The sequence below is a fragment of the Parathielavia appendiculata genome, assembly GCF_033297405.1.
Source record: "Parathielavia appendiculata strain CBS 731.68 unplaced genomic scaffold N657scaffold_5, whole genome shotgun sequence".
Lineage (NCBI taxonomy): Eukaryota > Fungi > Ascomycota > Sordariomycetes > Sordariales > Chaetomiaceae > Parathielavia > Parathielavia appendiculata.
The window spans coordinates 180,061-203,568 of record NW_026944224.1 but is presented as its reverse complement, the minus strand read 5'-3'; the positions used below and the strand labels follow the sequence as shown (position 1 = coordinate 203,568).

The following is a 23,508-nucleotide window of genomic DNA, read 5'->3' as shown; positions in this document are numbered from 1 at the left end:
ATCTCTATCATCAGGTTCAAGTTCTCGAGCGATAATTAAGGTTGCTTTGTACTTTGCTGAGGGTGGGTTTACGGAGGCCCCTAGAGATATTCTCAGTAAGTTCCGTACGTATGTACTAGTATATACATACAGAGAAGTGCAAGAATAATACCGAACGAGGCTCGATAGGTGAAATGCAGAGTAAAGCGTCGAGAAAGTATAGAAACAGGCCACGCTTCCTTCGCCACTCCTGATTCCTTGGTTGACTGGGAACTTGAACCAGGATCCGGTGCTGAGGAGGCGAAGTGAGTTGATGAGTGAGCACAGGGAAGGAGTGAGCCGTGGAAGGCCAGAGAAGCTTGTCCGTTGGCTCGAATAGCGGTAGGTTGTGCGTGTAAACGGGCGTGTTCAGCTCGAAGCCAAGTTGCCAGGCTGAGGTCGCCGTTGGCCAAGACCTGCCCAATCGAGCTTACCTCATATGCTTAGGCCGCTCTGATTCCTGGAGAACCTTGTTATGTGAGCGCGTCTGCTAAGAATCCTGGTTCCAGGTATCAAAATGATTTTGAAGCGTTGCTGGAGAATGGAAGCTAAGAAGTCACCAAAGGCTTGAAAATTGCTCTAGGAGCAAGACTTACAACGGCCACTCAAATGCCGTGAGCTGGTGGTCTGGTCTGCCAGGTTTCACGTTTAACTTGCGGATTACCTCGTGGAGGCAGCACGAGCCAATCCTGATCCCACATTGTCACTTGCCATCCAATCGGCAGTAATGAATGGCGCTAGGCAGTTATCGGGGCTTTAGCGCGTTCCGGTAACAGCGGCTCCCATCCCAATCGCGCTGAACACTGCTGTGTGCCTTCTCATTGTGGAGAATCCCAAGTCGCAACTGACTCGCTCGGTCGGTTGAGGTACCCTCTACACGTAAGAGTCTTGGAAACCCTGCCTCCCGTTGCCGCAATGCCCACTCTGCGTGAAAGGCCGAGCAGAGGCGAGATGTCGCCTGCCAAGAAGGCTTCTCAGAACTCTCCGACTGCGACAAGATCGACCCCAAGAAAGCGTAGAAACAGCATGCCCGGCGACGCGATCGAGGTGCGCGAATACATTGAGGCTAAAGGTGATGTCGACGACGATATTGAGATGGACGACGCCGACAGCCCCGCGCGCGAACAGGACGAAGACGTCGACATGGATGCCGACGGTGACACGGACCCCGATGCCGATGCCGATGCCGATGCCGATGCAGATGCCGATGCCGATGCAGAGGGCGAGCCGGACGATATGAACGAACAGGCACGGCAAGAAGAGGAATGGCGCAACACGCTGCAGCTCATTAAGGATACCTCTGAGTATCTGTGCCGCTACACAATTAAGGTCGATGGAGAGTACGTTTTGGCGCTCTCTCACATGTCGCATTTGCGGCACGATGCTGATTGGTTACTTCCAGGGACCACGAGATCGCTTCAGGGTTCCAGCGCCTTGTGAACAAGCGCAGCCTTCCCGACTACTTTGAGGTGATCAAGGAGCCGATGGCTTTTAGCACCATCAGAGTGAGCTGCAAACCCAGTTCTCCATGTCCCAGACTAAAAACAAGGCTGACTTGGACTACTGTGCAGGCTAAGCTCGGCAAGAAGTCCTATAGGGCCTTCAACGAGTTTGTGCACGATGTCACTCGCATATGCCACAATGCGCAGGTTTATAACAGGCCCTCTGCCCCCGTATTCTCCGATGCCGGCCGCCTGCTGGAAGTTCTCAAGGAGAAACTTGCCGAAATGGTCAAGGAAGAGGTTATTACTGCCAAGGATGCCGAGATCCCGGATCTAGGGCCTTTACCCGAGTTTGAGGACTCTCCTCCGCCCGAGGACGAAGAGGAAGAGGCAGATGAAGACGACGATGAAGAGGAAGAGGACGACGAAGATGAGGACTCGGACGAAGAAGGCGGCCGGCGCCGGCCAGGGAGACGCCGCCGGCAGTTTGGAGCCAGAAAGGCCGGAGACGACGGCGACGACGCTCAGAAGAAGCGCGGCAGACCACCCAAGGTCTTCACCCCTCTCGAAGCCCGCATCCAGGCCATTCTTAAAGGGTTGCGCCGGTTCAAGAACGAGAGCGGCCAGCCGCGCATCCTCCATTTCGAGAGGCTGCCCGACAAGGCTGAACTGCCGGACTATTATGCTGCTATCCGAAACCCCATCGCGTTCGATACGATCAAGAAGAAGCACAAGCGCAAGAAGTACCACAGTGTCGATCAGGCTCTCCAGGACTTGGAGCTCATGTTCGAAAATGCCAAGCAGTTCAATGAGGAGGGTAGCGAAGTCTACCAAGATGCGGTGGAGTTAATGACTCAGGCGCGTCTTCTCGCCGAGCAGGAAAAGGCTAAGCCTGACGACGACTTTCGTGATGAGGACGGGCGGCTACCGCTCGCTGGCATTGAGCATAAGGGAGAGGTCTGGAGAGTTGGTGAGTGAACGAGGTTTCGCTCTTCCTCATCCGCTGAGATCTGACTGACTTCATGCAGGCGACTGGGTCCATATTCGCAACCCGAATGACTTGTCGAAACCGATCGTCGCCCAGATCTACCGGACTTGGTCAGATGCAACAAGCCAGAAATGGGTAAATGCGTGCTGGTACTATCGCCCCGAACAAACCGTCCACCGGTTTGATAAGCACTTCTACGAAAACGAGGTGGTCAAGACGGGACAATACCGCGATCACCGCATCGAGGATGTCGAGGACCGCTGTTTCGTCATGTTCATCACACGCTATCCACGAGGTCGACCGCGGGGGCTGCCAGCCGACAAGTCTGTCTACGTCTGCGAGGCACGGTACAACGAAGAGAGGTTCAAGTTCAACAAGATCAAGACTTGGACGAGTTGCCTGCCAGACGAGGTGCGCGACAAGGATTACGAGATGGACTTGTTTGATGTGCCGCGGAACCTGAGAAAAGTGCCGAGCCCGATCAAGCACTTGTTGCAGGCCGATGCTAAAGAGACCGACGACCTCCCGAAGCCGACCTGGCGTAGCCCGAACGCGCCGCCCTTGATTGGAGCAGTACACCGTCGTCCTCGAGAGCCGAATGTAAGTCTACTACAACCTGGCCCCGTTGTGGTTTCCTTGGGGCCCGCCTTATGTGCGTGTCTAGCACTGGGTGTCCCTTCCTTTGCCTTCAGCTGGCACCTGTCTCTTTTCTCCCGCACCTTTATCTGCCGTAATTCTCCCTCACTTTGCAAACCCAACATCATTCATTCAATTTCAGCGGGTCTTCCTACCTGATCCGAGGTCAATCTTGGGTACTCATTGGGCTTTTTACGGCCGGAACTCCCTAAGGCATCCAGCGATCATTTGGGTAACTCTACGGGAAAGCAGAGTAAGCTGACAAAGACGAAGGAATCGCCTCCTCCGGGACCTCATCCATTGCCCGCCGTGGTCGCGCCTGTGCCGCTTGCAATCGCGCCTACCCAGGTGCCCATTAAAGCCAACATCCCCGTGGCGGCGACACCGACCTATCACCATCACACGGCCGTCGCTCCGGGGCCTGCTCCGTCGCCTGCTCATTTCCAAATGCAGCACTTCCAGCCGCGCCCCGTTCCACAGCCTGCTCCTCACCAGGCACCAGTCCATCTCCAGCCACAGCTGCCGATGCCAATGCACGTGCCGCAACATCCTGGGATGCCACAAATGCAGCCAAGCCCCCATTACCCACCCCAGGCGTATCCACCGCAGTTCGTGGTGCAGCCCCAGCAGATGGCCCCACAGCAGATGCAATACCAGACACCCGCCCACATCGCTCCCGCCTTCGACCAGCACCATCGCCCGGTGCATCCGGCGCCCGCCGCCATGACGCCGTCTCGCCCGCCCATGGCGCCCGCACCCAGCGTCACGCCCGCCCCACACATCAACCCTGGCCAGGTCTACAACGTGCCGCGCGCGCCCGAGGTGTACACCCTGCAAGACCCCATCGACCAGGCGATCCCCGACGAGGTGCGCGAGCAGTTCCAGCGCGACGAGAATGGCCGCGTCCTCTTCTTTACGGCCCCGCCGCTCAGTCGCCCCCGCAGCAACGGCGGCGTGGCAGAACAGTACGCCGGCCTGGGCCACAGCGTCCGCCACCTGGCCAGCATCAAGCAGCTCCGCGAGGAGCGCGCGCGCAAGAGGAAGGAGCGCGACGTGGCGCTCGAGAGAGAGCGCGAGGCTAACAAGAAGCGCGCTGCCATGAAGGATGTTGGCGAGCAAGCCGAGCGCGATGTTGATGCGGAGCGGGAGAGCAGGCAGGAGATGCTCAAGCAGGTCATGCTCGCGTGGGCGGCGGAGATTGAGCGCGGGACCAAGGTGCTGGATCAGGCGATTGGGTTTGAGAGGTGGAAGGAGATGAGGAGACTGGAGAAGGAGGCTGTCGAGGGGTTGACGGAGGAGCAGATTCGGGTTAGGAGGTATGGGAACAATTGAATAGAGGAGGCTGTGTAACCATCTGCGTCGCTTGGTTTCTTTCTTTCGTCTATTTTGCTCTTTTATATCGATGTCGCGGCTGTCCATCATTCGAGGTTTCGGCTTACCAGACCGGATTGGGCAGGGCTGGGTTACGGATACGGCGTTGATATTGGGGTTGGCAGGGGAAACTCGAGGAAGAACAGGCCTATACTATCTAACCCTGGTTTGTCTGTTAGCGTGAAGCTTCTGTAATAGGCATTACGCTGCATCTTCCTTCACTTTAGGCTTCTGATATGCTCTCTCTCGCTCTCTCTCTCTCTCGCTCTCTCTCTCTCTCGCTCTCTCTCTCTCTCTCTCTCTCCTCGCTCTTCCCCTCTCCTTCCTGTCTCTCTCACACACACTCTCTCTGTCTCTGTCTGTCTCGGCTCTCCCTATCTCCCTTTCGCGCGCGCGCTCTCTCCCCCGCTCATCTCTCCATGTCTTCTTCTCCTCATCTTAGTTTCTCCTGGTACATTCCATCTTTTCGCTGTTTCCTTGTATCCTACTTGATCATGTCTAGTGACCCGCCATGTGCCACGCCAAACGAACAGTCAGGTTTGGATTGTACGCCTCTTCGTGCTGCTCCGGAGCTGGGGTATGATTCGTCGCATACCGAACGACGAGATGTCTTCGGCTCGTGAACTGGAGTCTAGCTTGGGGCATTGTACTAGTATCGCATACGTGTGATCGAACGAGGATCAATGAATGGGCTCTCCATTTTCGGCGTAGCGGGGCCGTCTGCGTAAGGTGATATCGTGCCGGGAATAAACAGCCCAAGAACTGAGCATCGGTCACTGATCGGGAAAACATGCCGGCCCGGACGCGGAGCGGGAAGCGAGGGTAACCTCAGACATACACTTGCCTTTGTCATCCACTTACTTCTTTCACGTGGATGTTGGCGATGCTATTCCGAACTCAAGCGATGTATCTCAGCAAGGACTGCTTGCATATGTCGGCAGTCACGATGTTACGCTACGAGACATACGGAGTACACCTCAGTTTCAGCGTCGCATGGCTTGACCATGCTCAATCTCTTGTTGATGATGTTGAATGACTGACTATAAAAGCTGACGAGAGACATCGTTTTACGATGGATCAGCAGGCGGAAAACCCCTCCCTCTACCCGGCTGTTTGTCTCTTTGCGAGCACATTGCGAAGATGAAGAGAGCACTAGGCTTGAGTGTCGCAACCTCCGCAGCCCTGCTTCTCGATGGAGTGCTGGCAGCAGCAGCAACATCTGGCCGCTTCAATGTTCTGGCCATGAACGTCGCTGGCCTGCCCGCCATCCTGCAAGGCAATGGTGTGCCCGGCGACAAAGCAACGAACGCCGGGCTGATTGGTTCCAAGTTTACCCAGTACGGTTATGATGCCATCCACGTCCAGGAGGTATGCTGGGATATCTGATTGTTACAGTTTATGTGCGCAGTGCAAACCACTCATGCTGACCGTTGACCTGACAGGACTTCAACTACCACGCCTACCTCTATGCTACCGACAACCATACTTACAGGACAGCCACATCCGGCGGCGTGCCTTTCGGGGATGGCCTCAATACCCTGTCCAAGTATGACTGGGTCAACTTCAGACGCATCAAATGGGATCAGTGCTCCATCGGCTCCGGGGACTGTTTGACACCAAAGGGCTTCACCTTCATGCGGCTGGCTCTGTCTCGCTCAAGCGACAACACGACGGCGGTATACGTCGACTTGTACAACATCCACACCGACGCGGGCGTCGAAGCCGGTGACATCACCGCCCGTCAGGCCAACATCAACCAAGTTGCAGCCTACATCGCCGCATGGAGCACCGGCAACGCCGTGGTAGTCTTCGGCGACACCAACAGCCGGTACAGCCGGACAGACGACACGGCCGTCCGCTCGCTGCTTGCCAGCGGCTTCACCGACCCGTGGGTGCAGCTGCAGCGGGGTGGCGTGGTCCCGACCGCGGAGAACCTGTGCGCTAACCCGAGTACCGTCCACACATGCGAGACGGTCGACAAGATCTTCTACCGGTCCTCGCCGCTCGTGACGCTAAGCGCGACAGAGTTTCGTTACGAGAGCACCCGCTTCCTGCAGGCCAACGGCAGCATCCTGTCGGACCACAACCCCATTTACGCCGACTTCATATGGTCGGCCGGCGCATCGCTGCGGCAGAGCGCATTCTTCGGGGGCGACTACGGCGCGTGGTTCAGCGACGCGCCCACGCTCGCGAGTAAGACATCAACAACCGGGAAGCCCAAGCCGGCAACCCTGACCTTCCGCGGCGCGTCGCGCCTCGACAGCGTCGGGCTAATGCTGACTGACGGCACCACCTTGACGCACGGCGGTACGAGCGGGACCGCGGCGTCGCTCGCGCTGGGCGCGTCCGAGTACTGGGTGGAGGCGAGGCTGTGCAAGGGCGAGAAGGACGGGAAGACGCGCATTTTCTACATCAGGGCGGCGACCTCGTCCGGACGCGCCCTGGCGGCGGGCACGGCGACGGCGAGCTGCGCAACGTTTGTGGCGCCCGGGGGATGGCATATCGTCGGCTTTGTTGGGCAGGCTGGGGATGAGGTGGACCAGCTTGCGTTTGTCTACGCACCGAAATGATGAGTTTGTTGGCAGTCCTCCATGGCTCAAATGTTGTCGGGGAAAGTCCCTTTGACCCACAAAGGTCCTAGCAAATATCTAAGGGGTGTGTCCCCTACGGTGCTCCACGCAGTACCCATATAACCTGAAGGTGCTCCATATGCTAATCTAACTCTTCATGAGCAAATTCCTGCGTTAGTGGTTTAGTGGTAAAATCCATCGTTGCCATCGATGGGCCCCGCGTTCGATTCGCGGCTGACGCATTTTTGATGGAGCTGGCGCTGTGTTTCGATGCGATCGTGATTCGTTTGTTAGTGTCTTGGCCTATCGTGTTCTGTTCTGTTTCTCTATGGCTCTGTACTGGGGAGTGATTGGGCAGGAATTATAAAGGAAATGGATGAAGGATTCATGTGGACTCGAATGTGAATTTGGTTCTGCACTTTCTTCGGAAATATCGAAAGGTATGAACTTGGACAGAGACGATGGAGGAGCAAGGTTTTCTGCGGCTCTGCGAGCTGCCCCATAAAATCATGGCCAAGTCATACCGGGGGCCCCACTTTAGCCAAATCATCAAGAACCTCCCGAATGTTTATTGAGGCTTCGCCTTCTGCTTCTTTCTGAACACAAAAACTGTCACCCACGGATTCACTGCGGATTTGCAGTTGCAGCGCATCTTCCCATCTCCTGCGCCCGATTTGCAAACGAAACGAATTCGAAATCGAGATGCATACAATGCTTTCGCGTCAGCGAACGTTCATAAACCCCGCCTCTCGAACTTAATCCGCCTCCCTCTTCCTCGCCATTCCCTTCCGCCCGACTGACAAACCGAACGGACAAAACTCTCCTGTCTCCCCGTAATTTTCTCATCACTCCCACGCACTTCGCATTATACGTAGTTTACGAGCCAAATCAGCTCATTTTCATCACGATTCTCAAGCGAAAAGTCGCTAGTTTTTGATTTCCAACAAGGCACAACAGATTCTGCCACCTCCGCCGTCCAGTATAGCGTTATCGCGATTTAGTTCTGCAACATTGGGGTTCGCTGGGAAAATTCGGTTCAACCGGTGATGGGAAATCCGAGTCAAAGTCGATAACTCGTCCGTATTCCGACCCTCGTTCTGCGATTCTTGAGGAAACACGATGACCTCGACTACATACTTCGGCCGTGCCAAGCACGACAGCCGACGACTTGGGGCCGATTTTGACCTTCTCGCCAAGTGGACGCGTACATTCTCTCTTGGCCACCCGATCCACTCATACTACCTGACGCAACTCTCGGATGAGGATCGAGCCCAGCTGTTTACCGGCCCGGCTCAAGAGTTTCGACTGGAGGAGGGTCCGAACAACACGGTGAAGCTTGAGACCCTTCAAGATGAAGTCAATCGAATCGACCCCGAGGTCATCGACATGATGAAATCGGCGAACTACCAGCGAACAGAGGCAAGACGTCTGGAATTGCTGGCCGAGATTGAGGATGCACAGGACGACGCGGGCGGCGCTGCAGCGTTGGCGCTATCCAATGCAATTCTTCGAGGCATGGATGGTCCGCCAGCTGAGAAGCTCGCTAAGCAAGTTGCCGACAAGATTCTCGACTCCGCAAGCGCTAAAGTAAAGGCTCGCTGGAAGGCTGCGAGAGATGAGCGCTTGAAGCGCCTTGACGAAGAGACATTTCATCCGCCCCAGAACATTCATGTCAACAAGGACACGGCTGAGACGACCACAACGACAATAATCAGTCATGGGCCTGAATTCATTGCTCGCTGGAACGCCGCTACGCGCGAGCGACTGATGAACGAGGGCTTCAAAGTTCCAACCTTTCCGCAGCTTGCCAGCATCATGCCGGAATGCATCAAGTCCGACAAAGCAGTTTTCGACATGAACTTCAGCACAACCGTCCCCTCCCACTCTGCCGACATTGATAAGAGCCAGATTACCCCGCAGCTCAAGCATGCTGCTAAGTTCATTACCTCGCCGCACGGCTCCATTCCGGACTACGGCAGCGAGACCTCGTCGGACTCTGCTCATTGGAACAGCCCTAGATGCTCTGCAGACGAGAGCTTGTCGTCTCCTGACCTCGAGTCGGTCACCGGTCTCTATGATGATTCAAATGGCGGTGTCGCCTTGCTCCCGTCCAGCCTCGCCGATGAGCTCGGCCCAACTTCGGCACCACGTTCTTTCCCTTCGCATGCTCAGACGCACGGAGGCCGTCTCGGCACCGGTCTGAGCCAGCCACTTTTCTCGTTTCCTGCTTTTGACCATGCCCTCAAGCCCACCGACTCAGTGGCCGTCACGACCTATTCCACGCACTCTTCGTCGAGTCCCTTTTCGCCGAATTCCAAGACCAGCAAGTTCCCGGTGGCCAAAGAACAGCCTTGGATGGGCTTCACGTGCTACGAAATTGGGTTTAAGTTCGGCCCTGACCAGCTTGTTCCCAAGTACTGGACCACGAAGCGCGGCAAAGAGCGCTATCTTCGGCACAAGCTCGGCGAGTTGAAGCTCGACGACGCCAAACTGCGCTGTGATCGCTTTTCGGGTTCCGTCGCGCGGAACCCTGTTCACATCTTCATCGACCTCTCCAATATCATCATTGGTTTTTACGACAGCATGAAGGAGAGCCGCGGCATCGCGGTGAACAAGCGTGTCATGGCTCCTCCCTTCTCGTTCAAGAACTTCGACACAATCCTCACTCGCGACCGAAATGTTGCGAAAAGGATTGTCGCAGGCTCTCTGGCTAACTCGTACAACAAACGCTGGCCTGCATATATGGTACAGGCTCAAGAGCTCAAGTACGAGATGAACATCCTGGAGCGCGTTCCCAAGCCTGCACTTTCACCTGTGCGCAAGCGTAAGGCAAAGGTGGGAACCCGTGACCCGGATGCTCATACATCTGGAGCTGAGACTTCTGGCGAGGATTGCTTCATGGGACTACCGATGAAGAACGGAGAGCAGGGTGTGGACGAGCTGCTGCACCTCAAGATTCTCCAGAGCGCCATGGACACGCCCTACCCTGCCACCATGGTGCTCGCCACTGGCGATGCTGCAACTGCCCAGTATTCGGACGGGTTTAAGAAGAACATTGAGCGAGTACTGGCTGTCGGCTGGAACATTGAGTTGTACGGCTGGAGTCGCAACATCTCGTCCGCCTGGCGGGAACCCGAGTTTGCCAAGCGATGGGGCCACCAGTTCAAAATCATTGAGCTCGACCACTTCTGCGAGGAGCTTTTTGACATGACCCTCGAGTCATTGGAGCATTGAGCTCCCTCCTCTGCAGCTGTCTGGCAACGAACGCTCATTTGATCGACTTTCACAGTTCTTCGAGTTTATGCACTTTTTATTATTTCTTTCTTTTTACGACTGCATCGTCTAAAGTATCCAGCGCCGACACAACGGCACCCACACCCATTCTTGGTTCAAGAACACCATACTCGCTTGTGGCCTTGGGAGCTTCGATCAATGTGTTCCTCTCAACACTCCTTTCGGCACATATCGATTTGTTCTCGGCCCTCGGTCTCAGACGACAAAACCGAACACGTTCTAATCCGAAGCAATGAGTCGATCGGCACCCTTGGCTGCTCTTGCTTCCGAACCCCACTTGTCCTGACTCTTCACGGACGACGCAAGATGAGACGTTGACTCGGCACAACGGCTAATACCGACGCCCGGGCTGCTACCTTCCCGCGGCAAGAGACGGAACGCATTTCGCAACAACAACACAAACGAATCGACAACGACGGTGATGATGATGATAATGACGGCATTCGAAGACTGGGCTCGTCTGCTCAGGGACTTCTGGAATGGGCACGGCTTCAAATACGACCCAAGACGGCGCGAACATCGATGACCACTTTTCCTTGTCCCTTTTTCCTCGGTTTTTGATAACTTCTCTGTTTTTTGACTGACTTGGTCGGAACACGAGAAGGAAAACGGAACAAACATTTGGCGGCGGCATGGGGCATGCATACAGCAAGGGTATTTGCATCAGGCAGTGGCGCGACACGGCGTGAACTCGGTTGGGAGATACCCCTGCATATATATTAGGGTTCTTTTTTGTTTCCGTTTCTCTGCTTACCTCTTCCTTTCCTTTTTCCTCTCCCTACACAATTCGGTCAGGATGCTCTGGTGTGGTTGGCCTGAAGATCCCTTGATTATTCGACCTTGGTTCCTTTACCTCGTTCTTTCTGTCTTGGACGGAGGGGAGAGGGACAGAAACTTGGTTGAGTAAAGATGCTTGGGTGAAAGGTTTTGGCCACCTACCTCTTTCAGCATGGGCATGGTTACATGGCAGGAAAGGGCTAGGCGTTATGGTATCTCCTTCTCTTTTTATACTTGTCTCGCAGAGCGGCAAGGGATTCATACCATGAGCATTGACATGGATATGATACGGATTGGGAGGAGCCACTTTTGTCTATGTGCTGGGGCCGTGGTCGTCATTGTTTGGTGGTGTCTTGTTGACACTGACGGATGGCTGACTGGCCCGCTTGTGGATAGGGAAGCTTGCTGCCCGTTTCTCCGGTTGAGGTCTGTGAAATGGGGCGTGGCGGAATTGTGGTGGGAGCCAAGTGGTGCTGGGAGATCACGAAGGCGATATCTGTGCATGCCGTGAGCGTTGAAGGGAGGTGTGTGATCGGGTCACGGGTGCTCTGACAACTACATGGACGGCGGAGCATGGTACACGGGGCATGGCATACAGGACATAGCGTAAGGGGGGAAAGATAAGGCAAAACTGAGGTGGCGGCGGGCATGGCCTCCCTGTTCGCGGGTTGATTGTTGACTCTGCCGCCAATGTTTTCTCGTGGCGTGGTCCTTCCAAGAGTGTCCAGGGCACAGTGGAACTGCAAGCCATGGAGTAAGACATGGGGCATTCAAATGGAAGTTCATTCAGCGGTATCACAGGGTATCACCACTGCCCTCGTCTATCTGTCCTCCCCAACATCTATATATCTATACAGGAGTAGCACCCATTCTTCAGGTATCTTTCCCGCGGGGGTTCTACCCTTCGCTATCTATCCAAGAATCTACAACCCTGCTTCTACCCCTCTTGCCGACTTGCCTTCCTCCTCCCCTGCCCCAACTCTACCATGATCCACTCATACACGGCCCACTGCACGGCATTCACGATGAACGCCCTCACGCTGCACACTCCCAGTCCCCGGAAGAACGGCCGCAGTCCGCCCTCCCGGTACGTCTCCTTGGCCATGTCCCACGCCCCAAGTCTTTTCCGCGGTAGTGGTGCGTTGATGTTCTGTCTGTCGTCGCCAAGCAACGGCGTCCTCTCCCCCGCCGCCATCACGGCAGCAGCAGCAGCAACAGGCCTCCCATCTCGTGGTGCTAGGGCTGTGATGGTGATGGTGGAGGAGGAGGAGCAGGAGGAGGTCAAGAAGACTTGCGTCTGCACCCGTGTCTTGACCACGTCCAGCGGAAAGATGCTCGCCCAGGTGATGATGCCTGCCAGGCCGCCGCAGAGGAGGACTCGGGCTGCTTCGTTCATGGTGGTACTACTGTCCTCATGGGAGGAGGAGGAGGTCGTGGTGGTTGTTGTGGTGGATGACGAAGAGGGGAGGAGGAAAAGGGCATCATCCCACCACCGCGAGCAGAGCTCGTAGCCCCAAAAGTAGAAGCCGTAGCCGATGCTGTCGCGCAGGGCGGTCACCGTGCCGCCGACGTAGAGACCCCTGAGGCCTGTTGTGCGGAGAAGGTGGGTAGTTATGTGCCAGGAGGAGGTGGGCGACGGGGAACTCGTCCCGTGTGGAGGAGGCTGGCTCTGTAAGCCAGGTCCGCAGCTGAGGGCGGACGACGAGGAAGGGACCTGCAGCTGGGCACGGCACTTGACCAGCTCGGTCGGCGTCGAGACGACCCACGTCGCGAGCCCGCCCACGGCGCCGGCTAGCCAGGTCGTCAGCAGGTCCGTACCCCTTCCCTGGCCACCGGCGGCATCACCACCGGCTCCTGGTGCGGAAAGCCTGTTGAGGAAGGACTCGGTGCGGTTGTATGACACGAAGAGCAGCGCGTTCAGCGCACCGTAGCCTAGCACGGGGACTGCTGTCCCAAGTAGGAAGGGGCGGAGGTAGGAAGAGGAGTGTGTTGATCGGGTGGCGGCGGTAGAGGGACCAAGGAGGGAAGTGGATGGAGGAGGCGGCTGTGATGGAGAGGGAGGGCTGCCGGCTTGTAGGCGGACTTTGAGCACGTCGAGAGGGTTGCCGAGGATGATGCCAGCTGCGCCCGAGATGTAGCCTGCCCAAAAGTCGGCCGACATTGCGGTTTCTGGTTTCTAGGTCCAGGTAGCCCTCCAATGGGCTGAGAGGGAGAGTGGGTTGGTGAGAACCCAGAGGTGAAACCATCGAGGGTCGGCAAAGGGGTGCCCAGGTTCTCGGGTTGGTCTGTTTTCGGGGTTGGCGAATATGTGTGTCGCCTACTATCACCCTCGATCAAGCCATGGCCAGTGGAAGGAACCGCTGCACGTTCTCTCGGCGTTTGAGGCATGCAGTGGTGGGGTTGGCGGGGTCGGAAGTCGGGACTCCAGCGTCGGGTGCCCCCTCGCCAAGACCTCGGCGACAGGAGGAGCCGCATCCGGATTCTGATGTCAACTGCCGTGATCTGGACTAAAACCACAACACAGAAACGCAGCGAGTTCTTCCTCGCCGCCCGAGCAAAACCCAAGCATGCAATGAAAATAAAGAGTGCTCTGATGATGTGATCAAATGTGACCTAAGCCTTCAGCCCAACAAATCGGACAGGACTAATCGACATACCAGGAAAAGTGAGCAAAAGCCGAAGATTCGGAAGAAACCACACGTGGGCAGCCGGCACACACTCGAAGATGGTTTCACCGGCTATCCAAATCCCCGATTACCGGTACCGCTGCATAGATTAGACGGACGGCCTGCCTGCCTTGCGAGCCTGCACCCCTCCAAAGACCATCGAACCTTGGAGAGATGTTAGTGAAATGTGCAATGCAGGAGCAGTGGGATGCAAAATTGCCTACCCCATTCCACTGGGTTTGGCCTTGCCCGAGAGGGAAGAATTGGGTTTTTGGGATGTGACCATCTCATGGGACCAATCAGTCCGGTGGCTGCCTTCTTTTTTAGCGAGCTTAAGCCTTTCTCTGTGTGCAGCTTGAGCGCGTGCGGTGCGCGATGGGAAGTTTCCCGAAAGAAGCAAGCCCAACCGCAGGGGTCTGCGACAAACTGCTGAGACGTCCAGGGTACCGCAACCATATTAACTGGTTTGACAACGTTGCAGGGAGCAGAACAGCAGGCAATGACCACGTGTGTGTAGCACTCTGCTAAGTGTGAGGTACGGCTGAACGGGGCCCTTCCAAATCTCGGTCTGTGGGTGTCGTCGGTTCGGTCGGGTTTTCGTAAGGGTTGTCGTCGAGTTGTCGTCGGGTCGGGTTGTTGGGAAAGAAGAGAGAAAGCGGAAGTGGAGGGAGGAGGAGTGAAGTATTTATAGGCAGCAGAACAACTTCGCGGGGCCGGCTGACTGTGCTATTGTACGAAATTCAAATCAATGAAAAATTCCGACCACATGATGGGATAAATTTATGCGTGCTTGATTGTGCTCTGTCTCGTCTGTCGATCTTTCTTTGCTTGCTATATGATCCGTTTTTCACGGAAGCATCGTTGGGATGAAAGGAAAAAATGAGAGTTGCAGCCCTGTGAAAGCAGGTGAAAATGGTGAATCAATGGAAGGTTTGCACGACTGTCCATTTTGATATGACTTCTTTACGGATCATCCAAGAAGACTTGGAAATGGTGAGAACAATGCTAGCAAGCCGAGGCTATAGAATTCGGGACTCAAACACGACAATGGATCATTATTAGAGCGAAGACACTTAGACACTTACATTCTTACACGAGCAAGCCAGACTGAAAGCACTTTGATCCGACAGACAATGTAGCGTAGGGTAGGCTTCAACAAGAGAGTTACTGGTACTAATGCTGTACATTTTTGTTGGTTTCGGGTGAAACTACAGGTAGTATAGTTATTTCGAGAAGCACCGAGTTGGGCTTGCCCGAAAAATGGTTCCTCTTCAGGCCTCTAAATGAATTTTAGCTTGAGAAAATGGTTTAGCCTTCCAGGTTGCGGTTTTGTTCCCATGGAGCCAGACTAGAGGCCGAATACGCAACCTAGGCCAGTGGAGGTAGTTATTACGGAGAGGGCAAGTGCCAAACCAGCACCTTGGAAGCAGATGATTAGGTATCAGCTATTTGATCTAGGCGTCAAGGGCTATAGGTAATGTTGTGAACTGAGACGCCGAAAACACTGCAGTCAGAACTATAGAAAGTTAACTAAACACTCACTTGCACCCAAAAATTGCTCAAGATCAAGGGGACGTGATGTTGTCTGCATCCGAAATGGGTAACGTTAGTTGGTTAATGAGGCTTGACTTGCAGTTTTGGTGTGTGAAAGTGGGTCTGTGATCCGAGTCTTGGCGGTGGTCATCTGACAACGTGGGGCAGGCCGCGTGTGCTGCCTAGAGCCGGACGCGTCTCGCGCCATCAACAATCGAGTTGGCCACTTGACTTCGAATTGCAGAACTTTCGTTTTCTCTGAGCGGAACTGTTTAGTCCATTGGCCGCCGCAATCAGTATTGGCCTCTTGACTTCTTTGACCGTCAAACTCAGATGCGAAGTCGGGCTGCGGTTCGAGATCCGCCCATCACCATGTATGATTGTTGAATTACCCCATTCACAGCCTGTCCAAGGGTGACTGACCTAAAGATAGGACCGTCTCAACGCCAGCCTCTACAGCCGCGAACAAGGAAAATCTCGGTCCCCGCAGCCGATTTCCTACGCCACAGTCCCTTGATCGCCTACACAAACCGTTCAAATGCCCAGGCTTTGCCATTCGTACTGTCGCAACCGACCGCCCCGCCAGGAAGCGGAGGAGAGTTGACTACGGCGGTGCCGATGGGGAAGCGGACTCTGACAAGCCCTACACAAACGCAGACCGACTCGCCCTGGCGAATCGAGATGTCAACAAGTTCCCCGTCTTTCAGGTCAAGGACAAGGACACGGTAATACGCAAGGCCTTCTCCGTTCCGTTTGCCGACAAGAACAATGCCGCGTACAACCCGAACCGGCCCCCTCCGACGCTGGGCCTGAGGCGGGGAGCCGTGTTCATCGCAAAGCCACTGCATGATCCCTGCGACGAATTCGCTATTGTGCTCTACGACCCGACTATCGACGACAAGCCAAAGGAGACACCGAAACCGGAGGAGAAGGAAAAGGGAGCTGAACCGGCGTCGAAACTGGACGCGCCGCTAATGCACAAGAGCCTCGCGGAGATTCTCGGTATCAAGAAACAAGTCGTGGGTGAACACCCGCGTGTGCCGGTTGTCATTGACCCAAGGCTGGCCAAGGTGCTTCGGCCCCATCAGGTCGAGGGTGTCAAGTTCATGTACCGGTGTGTCACGGGAATGATTGACGAAAAGGCGAATGGGTGCATCATGGCGGATGAAATGGGTCTCGGAAAGACCCTGCAGTGCATCACCCTGCTTTGGACACTTCTCAAGCAGTCTCCCGAGGCCGGCAAGACCACGATCCAGAAGGCGATCGTGGCTTGCCCCTCGAGTTTGGTCCGAAACTGGGCAAACGAGCTGACGAAGTGGCTTGGGGCCGACGCAATTACGCCTTTCGCTATTGACGGCAAGGCGTCAAAAGAGGAACTGACCCGCCAGCTTCGTCAGTGGGCGATTGCCACAGGCCGTTCCGTCACCCGACCAGTCATCATCGTCTCGTATGAGACCCTCCGTCTCAACATCGAGGAGCTCAAGAACACACCTATCGGCTTGATGCTCTGTGACGAGGGACACCGCCTGAAGAATGGAGACAGCCAGACTTTTAACGCCTTGAACAACCTGAACGTTTCTCGACGCGTTATCCTTTCGGGCACACCGATTCAAAACGACCTATCTGAGTACTTCTCCCTCATCAGTTTCGCGAACCCCGATCTCCTCGGAAGCCGGCTGGAATTTCGCAAGCGCTTTGAGCTGCCCATCCTCCGCGGTCGCGACGCTGATGCCTCCGAGGCCGAGCGGAAACGCGGCGACGAGTGCCTTGCTGAGCTGCTGGGCATCGTCAATAAATTCATCATCCGTCGCACAAACGACATTTTGTCCGAGTACCTCCCTGTCAAGTACGAGCATGTTGTTTTCTGCAACCTGGCTCCATTCCAGCTTGCTTTATACAACTACTTCATCACCTCGCCCAACATCCAGGCGCTGCTCAGAGGCAAAGCCTCCCAGCCGCTCAAGGCCATTGGGATTCTCAAGAAGCTCTGCAATCACCCCGACCTCCTGGATCTCGTAACCGATCTCCCGGGTTGCGAGCAGTACTGGCCCGAGGACTACGTGCCCAAAGAAGCCCGCGGCCGCGACCGCGACGTCAAGCCCTGGTACTCGGGAAAAATGCAGGTCCTCGACCGCATGCTCGCCCGCATCCGCGCCGACACCAACGACAAGATCGTGCTCATCAGCAACTACACCCAGACGCTCGACCTGTTTGAGCGCCTCTGCCGCTCCCGCAACTACGGCTGTCTCCGCCTCGACGGCACAATGAACGTCAACAAGCGCCAGAAGCTCGTCGACAAGTTCAACGATCCCGACGGCGACGAGTTTGTCTTTCTGCTCTCCTCCAAAGCCGGCGGATGCGGCCTCAACCTGATCGGCGCCAACCGCCTTGTGCTGTTTGACCCGGACTGGAACCCCGCCGCCGACCAGCAGGCGCTCGCGCGCGTGTGGCGCGACGGCCAAAAGAAGGACTGCTTCGTCTACCGCTTCATCGCGACGGGCACCATCGAGGAGAAGATCTTCCAGCGGCAGAGCCACAAGCAGAGCCTCAGTTCCTGCGTGGTGGACTCGGCCGAGGACGTCGAGAGGCATTTCAGCCTGGACTCGCTCCGCGAATTGTTCCAGTACAGGCCCGATACCAGGAGCGATACCCACGACACGTTCAAGTGTAAGCGCTGTCGGCCTGATGGCAGGCAGCACATTAAGGCGCAGGCCATGCTCTATGGCGATACCAGCACGTGGAATCACTTTGTCAATGAAGGGCTGAAGGCGATCCAGGATCATTTGCTTAGGCAGGAGTGCGGGGAGAAGGAGGTTAGCGCCGTGTTTCAGTACATCTCTCATTAAGGCGTTTTGCTGTTTTGGGAGTGGTGTTGCTTGCGTGGTTTGCTCTTGGCCGGGCGTTGGGGAATGCTTTGCTTTTTTGTTTGCTTTGAAGCCTGGTGAGGGCGGTCGGAGTTGCTCCTGAGTGATAGATGCAAGAATGGAGTGATACATCGCATTGACTTTGGGAAACTATTTGCAAAGAGGAAATGATATGTTGCACATCTCTCTCTCCAGCTCTAGCATTAACACGAGAAAAAAGCCTTCTTACAAGGTCAGTAACGTCTACAGCTCATCCCTCACCCTCGCGGTTTCAGCAGCCACCTCCTCATCCAACCTTGTACTCTTCGAATTCGTCTCCTCCACCTTCCTCTCAGCCTGCTCCTGCCTAACCCTCCTCGCCAACGCGGCGATCTCCTCGTCATACTCAGTCCACTCGGGGACTTGCCGCCGGGCCCGGTCCAACTTGGGCTCCTTGGTCTGGGGGTTATTGCACAGGTCAATCGTCCGGGCCTCCTTGAGGGTCTCATCGCTGCACCACGTCTCGCACCACAGCCACTCCTGCGGCAGGCTGTGGATGGGGATCTGGAACTGCATGTGGTTGGGCAGGTCCTGGTCGAGGTTGGCGAGCGAGTTGGGGTCGGCCGAGAGCGTGTGGTACTGCTGCCGGAGCCGGTCGCCCGCGGCCAGCTCGCGGAAGCGCCGCAGGTCAACCACGTACAGCGCGCTGATGTGGTATGGCTTGCCCCGGAGGTAGTTGGCCCAGTAGCCCGTCTTCCAGAAGCGGAACCCTTCCATCTCGGTGCGCGAATCGCACATGGGCGCGAAGCCGTAGGGGGCGCCCTGCAGGTCGAGGGTCACGAGATCGTGCAGGTCGGTGCGCACGATCTGGTCGGCGTCGACGAAGATAACTTTGTCGAGGGACAAGGGGAAGAGCACGTCGAGAAAGAGGATCTTGTAGCCCCAGATCTCGCGCTGTTTTTCTTTCTGCTGGCGCAGCCAGTGCGGCCATTTGTAGGTGACCATTTCGTACTTGAAGTTGTACTCGGCCGCGAGGTGCGGGATGAAGTCTTTGAAGGATGGGGAGAGGAATTGCTCGATGAACCAAAACTTGACGGTGTGGTTAGTGTGACGCATGACCGACACCATCATAATGTTGAGCATGCGCTCGTAAAGGTGGCCGCTGGCGACAGAGAAGATGTTGATTTCGGCGTGTTCCGTGTCAGAGAGGGACTTTGTGGGGGGTTTGCGCCCGAGGATGCCTTCAGCGAACTTTAGACCTTTGGAGATAAAGTCCATCGCGCCGCCACCGGGTTTGGTGTCAACTTGGCTTTCTTCAAGTACGTCTTCCTTTTCCATGCCGGGCTTGCGTCGTAGGCGGGGGTAGAGGGTGGTTCCCTGGAAGTCCATAAGCGCAATCTCGGCGGTCTCGTCGCCGGGGACCGGGGACCATCCCTGGGCGCCGACGCTCTCCATGGTGAAGATATCCGAGCTCCGGCCTTCCTTGAGCCGGATGCTGTAGATACCAGGATTGGCTTTGAATTGGAAGAATCCAAGGTTGGCCATGACGATGGTGTCGGCAAAGTGCGAGTCTTTTTCGGTTGCAAGAACGAGCTGCACGCCCCGTGGAGGCTGTCCCGTGGGCATCTCGCGCGAATGGCCCTCAATCAGGATGTTTTCGAGCTCATAGACAGCCTCGATGTGCTCGGTGCCTCTCTTGGCTTTGATATCCTTGATCCGCAGGTTATCCAGGTCGTCGACCGAGACCTTGGAAGTCACAAGCCAAGCGGGCGGCACGTCCATTCCTGCCACAAGCAGGGTGTCCTGCGGCACGCCCGCAAAGCTGGCTGAGAGAGCCTTGACCTTTCCGTTCTCGTCAAAGCTAGGTGAAGACTCGAGGACATAACGGTAGAACCTCTTGACAGGAAGTTCGCTGAGCTCATTGGCAGGGTTGAGGAAAATCTGGAGATGCACGCCTTCGAGTTCTGAAAGGACCTTGAGCACGGCAGCCCACCTCTGGCCAACCTCGCTGGCGGGGTTAATGACAGCAACAAACGAGATGGTTGCCTTTGATGCGTCTCCGACTTGGAATGATGTGTACGTCGAGTTCCATTCTTGGAAGGCCGTCGTCCTGACTGAGGGCGCCGAGTCAAAGATGCCCTGCGGGAGATCCGAAATGCCAGATAAGGCAGTGACGGCGGTCAGCCTTGCGGCATCCAACGGGCCAGACACCTTGTCACCCAAACCGAGATCCTCGATGGCCTTGTAGACGGGGAGGATCCGAGCGGCACGTTCAGATTTGAGAAACTCCCCAAAGTCCTCCTTCTTGAACCGCTCGGCGGAGAGGATGGGACCAACGCGACGGCCGTTGAGTATCAGCGCATTGTCTCCCGCCTTGACGCTTACTTCGGCGAGAAAGTTGTCCAAAGCAGCGTCGTAAGTAGAATCCACTTCCGCCTTGCCGCTTTCCAAAATCGTCTCTAAGTCAAGGAGTTGCCGGGCCTCGAGAAGGTCACCCTCCCGCGCCTTGAGGCGCTGATTGAGCAGCGAGGGAGACTGAGTGGCATCCATGGGGTTGTGCACGATGTCCATGCGGATGCCAACATTCTCTTTACGAAACTGAAGGGCATAGAAGAGAAGTTTCTGACCTTCAAGACTATCCAAGTCCGCGATGACCGTCATGGCGGCCCAGTCATCCTTGGCCGACTGCTTAATGGCCTCAATAACGGGCACCTTGTTGAGGACATCATGATGCTCCGTGTACAACTTGTTCACATTGAGTATGGCCAGATCCTTCGGATCCTCGGGAAAGATCAGAGTGTTGCGCCTTGTGACGGCGCCCTCGAGGAAATACCCCGGGATCCAAGCGTCCTCGTTCACCTGCCCGAAGTAGGCCGCTTGTTGAATGGTCTGTAGGTCAACCATGAGCCTTTGGTTCATAGCATGAAGCCATTTCTCGTCGCGGGGAATTGCAAAGCCGTCGAAAAACACGGAAGGAACATCGCCATCTGCCCGCAGGCGCTCCACCCAATGCTTGGCCAAATGGATCTGCTTCTCGTGATTTTCAGAACTGAAAATGTCCTTGAACGCCAGCGGAGTGGCTTCAGGCCGTAGTGGCCGGTCCTTGATAGCTTCGTTGAAGATACCTTCGTCCGGCTTAGAAGTCTTCTTGTACTCAAGCAGTTTCTCGAAATAGGAGGCTGCGGCTGTCAGACCATGGTTTTCGAGAAGGTAGTAGACGACCTTGGCCTGCTCGATGGCTTCTCCTGTTGGGGTAAGCGGGACCAAACCAAACCGGATCGGAACCAAACGCTTCATGAAGACAAGGAGCTGGTTGGTGATCAACTTGATGTCCTCGGGGTTGGTGAAGTCCACGGGGACGACCAGATTAAAAATGTCCTTCCGCACCTGGGGCAGTCCGTGCCCAAAGTGCTGAATCAAGGCCCAGATGCTCGGTGAAAAATCCTTGTATCGCTTGTCCTTCTCGATGTTGTTGAGCCAGATGATGACCCGGCCATCCTCGATTTGGTCACGCCAGTCGAAACGGCGAGCGTCGTCATCACCTGATTTCGCCTGGGCCACTTCTGCATGACCCAACAGAGAAATGGCCTGCTGCCCGGTGAGGCCAAGGTCAAGAACACCGTTCATGAGCTTGCGCTCGCGTTTGAGCAGATCTACCAGTCCGAATGGTTGGATCTGGCGATCGACCAACTGCACGCCGTTCATCCACATGACGTTCATGCCCTCGGGGACCAACACCTTGCGGTTGCCATCGTGCTCGGCCCTAAAGTCGGCCGAGACGTTGTGCGCTCCAAGAGAGGTCGAGTACTTGGGGAAGTCCTGGGTGAGCTTGAGTAAGGTGTCAAACGGCGACACGCTCTGCATAATGAACGACGCGGCCTTCATGCCCAAGGACGCGAGCTCGGACTTCTCCAGCGGCTTGATATCGGTAATCTCCTCCTCGTAATTCAGAACTGTCTCGGAAGATCCGAGGGGCTCTTGGGCATCGCCTCCAGGACCCTTGGCGGCACCAATGTCCCGGTCGTCAATGACGATGTAATCGGTCCGTTTGAGTGTAAGTTCCACTCCGTATCCGTTCACCGAGAGGGTTTCATTCGGGTGGGCAGGGCTTCTCCTGTATCTGACGCGGTATGAGCCCTCTCCATCCCGTGCCATTTTCATGGCCGTCTTGTGGTAGGTGCCGAAGGTCGGCGACGTAATATCAGCATAGAGAATCACATCCTGAGGGCCGGTGCCAAACTTGCGGTCGAATGGCAGATTCCGTTCCTGCGAGTTCTTTTGCACTTCTCCACGCGCAGCATCAAGCGTGGCTGTGCAGTATTGCGTTCCCCCCACAAGAAACCAATGCCCGCAGCCGTCCTGGTCTCCAGATAGTGATGGTTCCACCGCCGTCGAATAGTATTGGTAGTGAGCTTCAACCCGGGGTGCTGCCGTGCGCATCGATAGCCCCAGCTTGAAGGTCGACAGTGCTTCGCCGTCCATGTGCCCATCATCCCGCAGCACCTCGAGGAACCTCCCATACAGGGCCTGATCTGTCCTCGCTTCGAGAAAGTGGCCGTTTGCAATCCGGTCGAGGAGGGCGAAGTAGATTGTCGCATTGTCCGAGGCTGCTGTTTCCCTGGGGATCTGTGAGTTGGACATCCCAACGGCGAGGGGAGAGAGTACTACCTACAGCAACTCAATCAGATATGGAGGAGACGGAAACGCTGCCTTCAGGGCAACATTGACTGAGGGGGAGGCGGCGACTTGGGTCGAAGGCGACCATGTCGCAGCAAGCAGAGCCGTGATGCCCCATGGCAGCTGGGAGAGTCGGATCATGGCGCGCACCCACCGCTGCCACGGCGCTATCAACAATGTTGTGTATATCTAATATCCTCAGGTCGGAGTCGAGTGTCCGTCGAGGATCGTTTTCCAAAAATATCCACACATGCGCTGCGAGTTCATGCCACGTTGGCTTTCAGTGTACCGAGACAGACATCCAGTGATGCAGCGCTATCCCAAAACGACAGGAATGCAAGGTCCAAAGGTCAAAGAAACCGGCAAATGATGCCCTCAATGTTTCAAAATGTTATCTTCTTCCCATTGTCAAGGTAAGGACTGTATGTCAGTGTTTGCGGGGCGTCTGTGTACACAGTAAGTCGAGCTTTCCTCGCGGTCAAGCTCCTGGAGTCGGATACCTGACAGTATGGACACACCGCAGGTAAAGGCTCATGGACCAATGGCAGCGTCCAGGAGAGCTCGAAACGTCGGGGACTGTGTGGCTGATGCGCTCTTGGAACCCCGACCGGAAGGAGGGACAAGCTGAAGTGGGCCCGGAAAATTGAATGTGCGCTCTGGCGCCTTGAGGCGCGGCGGGTGGGCCTGCCAAGT

At 55.8% G+C, this 23,508-nt stretch overlaps 9 protein-coding genes and 1 non-coding gene across 10 annotated transcripts; 6 read left to right on the top strand and 4 right to left on the bottom strand.

Annotated features, from left to right (window-relative positions):
- The first annotated feature begins 768 nt into the window (after nucleotides 1-768).
- On the top strand, nucleotides 769-4,673 carry N657DRAFT_644324 (Bromodomain-containing protein). The gene is made up of 5 exons (XM_062792740.1): nucleotides 769-1,358; nucleotides 1,421-1,523; nucleotides 1,590-2,430; nucleotides 2,489-3,048; nucleotides 3,358-4,673. Exons 1-5 carry the CDS (start codon nucleotides 934-936, stop codon nucleotides 4,414-4,416), a joined length of 2,988 nt encoding a protein of 995 aa, XP_062647901.1. The 5' UTR covers nucleotides 769-933; the 3' UTR covers nucleotides 4,417-4,673.
- N657DRAFT_377352 (uncharacterized protein) lies at nucleotides 4,599-5,326 on the top strand. The gene has a single exon (XM_062787097.1). The coding sequence runs from the start codon at nucleotides 4,692-4,694 to the stop codon at nucleotides 5,076-5,078; it is 387 nt and encodes a 128-aa protein (XP_062647900.1). The 5' UTR covers nucleotides 4,599-4,691; the 3' UTR covers nucleotides 5,079-5,326.
- On the top strand, nucleotides 5,214-7,187 carry N657DRAFT_689733 (uncharacterized protein). The gene is made up of 2 exons (XM_062797007.1): nucleotides 5,214-5,823; nucleotides 5,898-7,187. Exons 1-2 carry the CDS (start codon nucleotides 5,596-5,598, stop codon nucleotides 7,023-7,025), a joined length of 1,356 nt encoding a protein of 451 aa, XP_062647899.1. The 5' UTR covers nucleotides 5,214-5,595; the 3' UTR covers nucleotides 7,026-7,187.
- A 9-nt stretch (nucleotides 7,188-7,196) lies between these two features.
- On the top strand, nucleotides 7,197-7,267 carry N657DRAFT_t79. The gene has a single exon. It is a non-coding gene; the product is annotated as a tRNA-Gly (tRNA).
- An 877-nt stretch (nucleotides 7,268-8,144) lies between these two features.
- N657DRAFT_655444 (uncharacterized protein) lies at nucleotides 8,145-10,259 on the top strand (the record flags this gene model as incomplete). Its single annotated transcript, XM_062794604.1, has 1 exon — nucleotides 8,145-10,259. The coding sequence occupies one exon, from the start codon at nucleotides 8,145-8,147 to the stop codon at nucleotides 10,257-10,259; it is 2,115 nt and encodes a 704-aa protein (XP_062647898.1).
- A 140-nt stretch (nucleotides 10,260-10,399) lies between these two features.
- N657DRAFT_377517 (uncharacterized protein) lies at nucleotides 10,400-11,198 on the bottom strand. Its single transcript, XM_062787098.1, has one exon. It carries the CDS (start codon nucleotides 10,962-10,964, stop codon nucleotides 10,539-10,541), a length of 426 nt encoding a protein of 141 aa, XP_062647897.1. The 5' UTR covers nucleotides 10,965-11,198; the 3' UTR covers nucleotides 10,400-10,538.
- Nucleotides 11,198-11,974, bottom strand: N657DRAFT_377328 (uncharacterized protein). The gene has a single exon (XM_062787096.1). The coding sequence runs from the start codon at nucleotides 11,864-11,866 to the stop codon at nucleotides 11,432-11,434; it is 435 nt and encodes a 144-aa protein (XP_062647896.1). The 5' UTR covers nucleotides 11,867-11,974; the 3' UTR covers nucleotides 11,198-11,431.
- Nucleotides 11,975-12,033: 59 nt separating this feature from the next.
- On the bottom strand, nucleotides 12,034-13,257 carry N657DRAFT_663269 (mitochondrial carrier; the record flags this gene model as incomplete). The annotated part of the gene is made up of 2 exons (XM_062795170.1): nucleotides 12,034-12,276; nucleotides 12,388-13,257. The coding sequence occupies 2 exons, from the start codon at nucleotides 13,255-13,257 to the stop codon at nucleotides 12,034-12,036; spliced, it is 1,113 nt and encodes a 370-aa protein (XP_062647895.1).
- Nucleotides 13,258-15,560: 2,303 nt separating this feature from the next.
- On the top strand, nucleotides 15,561-18,379 carry N657DRAFT_644320 (uncharacterized protein). The gene is made up of 2 exons (XM_062792739.1): nucleotides 15,561-15,669; nucleotides 15,729-18,379. Coding segments are annotated over exons 1-2 (2,415 nt in total). The 5' UTR covers nucleotides 15,561-15,667; the 3' UTR covers nucleotides 18,142-18,379.
- On the bottom strand, nucleotides 18,160-23,378 carry N657DRAFT_644319 (glycosyltransferase family 24 protein). Its single transcript, XM_062792738.1, has 2 exons — nucleotides 22,811-23,378; nucleotides 18,160-22,756 (listed from the first exon to the last, which is right to left on the bottom strand). Exons 1-2 carry the CDS (start codon nucleotides 22,954-22,956, stop codon nucleotides 18,403-18,405), a joined length of 4,500 nt encoding a protein of 1,499 aa, XP_062647893.1. The 5' UTR covers nucleotides 22,957-23,378; the 3' UTR covers nucleotides 18,160-18,402.
- Between the last annotated feature and the right edge of the window lie 130 nt (nucleotides 23,379-23,508).

Bases quoted from the DNA above. Each gene is read 5' to 3' on its own strand.
- N657DRAFT_689733 (XM_062797007.1), top strand. From the start codon at position 5,596: ATGAAGAGAGCACTAGGCTTGAGTGTCGCAACCTCCGCAGCCCTGCTT. The intron at 5,824-5,897 runs GTATGCTGGGAT...TTGACCTGACAG, and splicing joins ATGCCATCCACGTCCAGGAG to GACTTCAACTACCACGCCTA.
- N657DRAFT_644319 (XM_062792738.1), bottom strand. From the start codon at position 22,956: ATGATCCGACTCTCCCAGCTGCCATGGGGCATCACGGCTCTGCTTGCT. The intron at 22,757-22,810 runs GTAGGTAGTACT...ACAGATCCCCAG, and splicing joins CCATATCTGATTGAGTTGCT to GGAAACAGCAGCCTCGGACA.
- N657DRAFT_644324 (XM_062792740.1), top strand. From the start codon at position 934: ATGCCCACTCTGCGTGAAAGGCCGAGCAGAGGCGAGATGTCGCCTGCC. The intron at 1,524-1,589 runs GTGAGCTGCAAA...ACTACTGTGCAG, and splicing joins TGGCTTTTAGCACCATCAGA to GCTAAGCTCGGCAAGAAGTC. The intron at 3,049-3,357 runs GTAAGTCTACTA...ACAAAGACGAAG, and splicing joins GTCGTCCTCGAGAGCCGAAT to GAATCGCCTCCTCCGGGACC.
- N657DRAFT_377328 (XM_062787096.1), bottom strand. From the start codon at position 11,866: ATGCCCCATGTCTTACTCCATGGCTTGCAGTTCCACTGTGCCCTGGAC.
- N657DRAFT_377352 (XM_062787097.1), top strand. From the start codon at position 4,692: ATGCTCTCTCTCGCTCTCTCTCTCTCTCGCTCTCTCTCTCTCTCGCTC.
- N657DRAFT_377517 (XM_062787098.1), bottom strand. From the start codon at position 10,964: ATGCATGCCCCATGCCGCCGCCAAATGTTTGTTCCGTTTTCCTTCTCG.